The sequence below is a fragment of the Planococcus citri genome, chromosome 3, assembly GCF_950023065.1.
Source record: "Planococcus citri chromosome 3, ihPlaCitr1.1, whole genome shotgun sequence".
In the NCBI taxonomy this organism is placed as follows: domain Eukaryota; kingdom Metazoa; phylum Arthropoda; class Insecta; order Hemiptera; family Pseudococcidae; genus Planococcus; species Planococcus citri.
The window spans coordinates 64,064,068-64,069,262 of record NC_088679.1 but is presented as its reverse complement, the minus strand read 5'-3'; the positions used below and the strand labels follow the sequence as shown (position 1 = coordinate 64,069,262).

The following is a 5,195-nucleotide window of genomic DNA, read 5'->3' as shown; positions in this document are numbered from 1 at the left end:
CCTCTAGCTAGTTCACGTTTCGTTGTTTGGTAAATTAAAGAGAGGTTTTGCGGAGGAAATTCTGGTATGGTGCGCGTTAAATGAGAATATGGGGTTATAAATTGCCATTGTATTCGTTTCTCCTTTTTTTCCAATTGTTGAATTGGAGTTTTTTTTTCTAATCTGTTTTCAAGAAAGTGTACTGCACTGAAAGAAAGTTCCATAGTGATTCGACTGTTTCACCTTACGTTAGTTAGCTCGTGTCACAAAAAAGGTGTGATTTTCGAGGGAATCTTTTGAACTGGCACTCTCGATTTGAACGAGTCCAAGAACGAAAATATTCGGAGGTGACACTTGACAACTGTAGTAAATGGAAAAAGACGAATACGTAAAAGCACGCAAAATAAAACTTTAATAAAACTATGTACAAATCAATGTGCTTAATTTAAACATTGTAATCGTAACTTAACGATAATCTAAAAACAGGGTTACCATAGTCAGAGACTATAAAAGTAAGATACTACACTTCTCCCCCTTTAAAAATCGAATTAATTAAGAACTAATTAATTTCGAAATCTTGAAAATGTCTTGGCGGTCGTCGCGTAGTTCTCTGAGAGTTTCTCCGAATTGTGGGAGTCTGAGTTACCGATTCATTGGTCGAATTAGAAGGAATCGGCGATTCTTCGATGATAGAATCTTCTGTTCGAGTATCTGGAGCCGGAGTTTTGATTCTGGTTTTCAGATGATCGGCATGAATGCGTCGGCCGTCGTCTAACGTACATGATAGCGGCGTTGAACGTGTGGCTATCGTTGCAGGTGTCCAATTTGTGTCTATTGGACGTCGTACGTAGACAGTATCGTTGACTTCGAATTCGCGATCTTTGAATGATTGATCCCTGTTGTCTTTGGTACTGAATTGTCTTTGATGAATATCCTTACGGACACACGGATGTAGTAAGTCCAATACTGTATTTAACTTCCGTCCAAGAAACATTTCAGCAGGCGTACGCCCAGTAGTATTGTGTTCAGTCGTTCTGTACACAAACAGTAGCTCCTGTAACCGATCATACGGTGATCCGTTGTATCTCGGATCGCTAGACATTTTATCATAGCGCCATTTAAAGGTGCGAATTGCACGTTCGACTAAACCATTCGAGCGACTATGATATGGAGTAGTAAAAATCAACTTGATGCAATTCGATAAACAAAATTGTTTAAATTCGTTCGATCGGAATTGGGCTCCATTATCAGCCACGATTTGCGCCGGCAAACCGAATGTAGCGAAAAACGGACGTAATTTCCCGATTGCTGTCTCTGTTGTAGCAGTTTTTAATACAAAAATTTCCATCCATCTGGAGAATGCGTCAATGATAACGAACCATATAAACCCATGGTATGGTCCTGTAAAGTCAATATGGATTCGCTCCATCGATTCTTCAGGAGTATTCCATAAATTGAGGGGGGTGGATGGTTCCCTTGGACCAGCTCGTTGACAATGTTCACAACGTTTTATGAATATTTCGATGTCGTTATCACAATTTGGCCACCACACCGTTGTTCTCGCCAAAGATTTTACAGCGTTTATACCAGGGTGTGTGTAATGTAATTTTTCAAGTACTGGTTTCTGTAAAGTTGCAGGAATAACAACTCGACTTCCAAGCATAACGATTCCTTGCTCGTACGATAATAAATCTCTTCGATTGAAAAACGGCATAATTTCGTCTGAAACATCTTTCTTCAATGGCCAATTTTGAGCAATAAAACAAACGATCTGTTGCAAAATCGGATCTGAAGATGTTCTCGAACGAATTAACTGAGAAGTTGGAGCCAAATTTTCAATAGTTTCAGAAACGATCTGATTAATAACTAAACTGGCTTCGGATTCGAACGATGTTGGATTAATTCCAGGTACCGGAAGTCTTGATAACGCATCTGCAAGGCAGTGAGCTTCCATCGAGCTGACAATGTTAGAACGTCGAAAGGGAAATACGCCAAACTGCCAAATAGATCCTAAGTAGGTCTGATATCGGCGAATTGGTCTTTCTTGACTGAAATCTTCGTTTGGGTAGTCTTCGTCGTCGGAGATATTATCGAAATCCTGGTCCCATGTAGGAAGATTGTAAGAAGACGCCACACTCATCTCGGAATCCCGTCTGTTTCGGCGATTAATACGTGGGTCCCGTTCATTCCAAGGGGCCACCGACGCTAGACTAGGAGCCGAAGACGAGGAATGCGTGTCGCACAATCCGAGTAGGTGTCGTTGTTCATTGGCTGCAGGGCTGCACGGATGGCTGCCAAATTGGCCTCAACTTGCTCTTCTATAACATTGAAAAAAGAATTTTTCGGTAATGGTAAATAGTTGGAATTATATTTAGAGATGGAATTAATATTGTAACAATGATTACCAAAACTTGGGCCAGCAGGAGGATCCAATTTGGCATTCAAATTGACGATACTATTTTCCAGCTCAGATACTATTTTCCAGCTCAGTAATGCGTGTTCGGAATTCTTGAATTAGCGTTTGAGCCAATTCTAAATCCGAGTGAAGCTCAAGAATTTTATCTTCCTTTTCGGCGATGATTTTAGCGGCGGATAGTGGTTCGAATCTTAGCTCAATATAATTATCATTACAAACCACCAAACCGGTAGCACATGCCGGATGACTGCAAAGCACATTGGTGACGAATCGTTTCCCTTTTTCCGTTTTTCTCGTCAACAAATTACTGATGCAAACTCTGTGATAAGTATGCGGGCAATTATTATTGCGAATGATTCGTTGACCAGGCAGGAACGGTTTAACGCATTCCTGGCATACGGAGAAGTCAGTTGGAATGACTGGAGCATTTGAAGGTTCCATGCTGGAATAATAAATGTCTGAATTAGTCTCATTTAAATATTGATTCCATGGATACTCAAATGCATCATCGTCGGAATAATTAGGCGTATTAATCCATATCTGATCGCAGTGGCAACACTTTCAGTTTCAGAATCAACATATCGATGGAGATGTAAATAATCAATTCCATCCTCTGTATACCAACGGCGCAATTTATTGTCAATTTTACGAGGAGATTTTTTCAAAATTGACTTATTTTGATTGACGGATTTATCGTAAGTTTCAGCCTCTAAAATGGAATCGCCACCAGTGTAATCACGACGAGTCAATTTACTAGTCACATCCCCACCATTTCCATTCAATTTTCCAACGAAATTGTCACAATTTGAAGATTGTTTCGGTTCATCAACAGTTAGAATATCATCTACATAGCATCTGACTTGCATCTGGCCTCTGGGTGAAGGGTCATCCATGTCAATTAAACCCAAAAAAATGCGATTTTCAAAGTCATGTCTTTCGATTTCGCTTAATTTTTTTACAATTTCTACCCAGTACCCACCCAATAAGTAAGAAATCCGCAACTAGGTTGGTCCCAGCTCCCTCAAGGGGTGGGGATGGGGGGGTGGTCAATAATTTTCACATTGTCTCGAGGTACTGAACTTCAGCAGCGCATACCTCCAAAGCTATGATACTTTGATCAAAACTGATTTCACAGTTCGAAAGGGCATTGCATTTTGAACTTTATAAGTATTTTGAAATTTTCAAAAGTGCACAGTTGAACTTTCAAATTGAAAGTTCAAATTTCAAAATGGCGCTGTAAGTGATAGTTTCCACTTGAAATTCTGAAAAAATTGCCATAAATATACCTTTTGATGCTTTTTTGAAATATTTAATTTTCGAGATGGAATCTTTTAATGGAGGGGGACTACCCCCCCAAATTTGGGCAAAACTTTCAAATTAAATCTGGGGCTTGTGATATATCGAATTGTACGTTTTTGATGACGCTGAACACGAATATGACGTCAGATTATTGATTGGACCCTATGCACGGTCCTCAACACCCCCCCCCCCGGGGAATAAATCAAAAAAATGGTTTCATTGTGTGACACATGAAATAGTATGTTTTTGATATCGCTGAACACGAATATAATCCTAATTTTTCAAATTGGCCTCACCCATGGTCCCTAGAACCTTCCCAAATACAGGATGAATCCGGAGTCGTCTGGTTAAATTCAAATGTAGATAGTACTCGAGGAGACGAACAAACAACGTTATTATAATAAGTTGCCTATCTTGTATAAAATGAAGGTGCTACGTGCTCCGCAAAACCGAAAATTTACCTATTTTGAAAAATTCATCAAAAATAAGAAAATGCTTTAATCATTCAAATGATGCCCCTAACCCATAGTATTCGAGTGGACGAACAAAACATGTTATTATGACCAATTGCCTATCTTCAAAATTAAACCACTTTTTGTTCGTCCACTTGAGTACTATGGGTTAGGGACATCACTTGAATGATTCAAACATTTTCTTATTTTTGATGAATTTTTCAAAATTGGTAAATTCTTGGTTTTGCGAAGCATGTAAGCCCCTTCATTTTACAAGATAGGCAACTTATCATCATAACTTTTTTTGTTCGTCTCCTCGAGTACTATCTACATTTGAATTTAACCAGAAGACTCCGGATTCATCCTGTATATAAAAGTCCAACAAGTAGGTAATGATTTCCATGTATGGGGGTCCAATCGAAAATCTGACGTCATATTCTTGTTCAGCGTTATCAAAAACATACTATTTCATGTGTCGCCCGAACAAAACACTTTTTTGAACTCATACCTTTTTTGAGAAGGTGCTGGGGGCCGTGGATGGGGTCCAATAAAAAATCTGACTTCATATTCGTGTTCAGCATCACCAGAAACATACACTTCGATATATTACATGCCCCAGATTTTTTTTTTGAAAGTTTTGCCCAAATTTTGGGGGAGGAGGTGCTCCCCCTCCATTGAAAGATCCCATCTCGAAAATTGAATACTTCAAAAAAGCATCAAAAGGTACATCTGTGGACATTTTTTCAGAATTTAAAATGGTAGCTATCACTTACAGCGTAGGTAATTTATAAATTTAAAGTTTCAATTTGAAAGTTCAACTTTCAACTTTTGAAAAGTTCAAAATGCAATGCTCTTTCGAACTATGATATCTGTTTTGATCAAAGTATCATAGTTTTGGAGGTATGCGCTGTTAAAGTTGAGTATCTCGAGACAATGTGAAAATACTTGAAGCCCCCCCCCCCCTCCACTCGACCACTGAGGGAGCTGCGACCAAACTGATTGCGGGTTTCTTACTTATTGGGTGGGTAGACATTGTAAAAAAATGTTGA

The 5,195-nt window shown here is 39.0% G+C and overlaps 1 protein-coding gene across 1 annotated transcript; it reads right to left on the bottom strand.

Moving 5' to 3' along the window:
- Positions 1–538: 538 nt before the first annotated feature.
- LOC135840636 (uncharacterized protein K02A2.6-like) lies at positions 539–2,119 on the bottom strand. Its single transcript, XM_065357260.1, has one exon. It carries the CDS (start codon positions 2,117–2,119, stop codon positions 539–541), a length of 1,581 nt encoding a protein of 526 aa, XP_065213332.1.
- Between the last annotated feature and the right edge of the window lie 3,076 nt (positions 2,120–5,195).

Bases quoted from the DNA above. Each gene is read 5' to 3' on its own strand.
- LOC135840636 (XM_065357260.1), bottom strand. From the start codon at position 2,119: ATGAGTGTGGCGTCTTCTTACAATCTTCCTACATGGGACCAGGATTTC.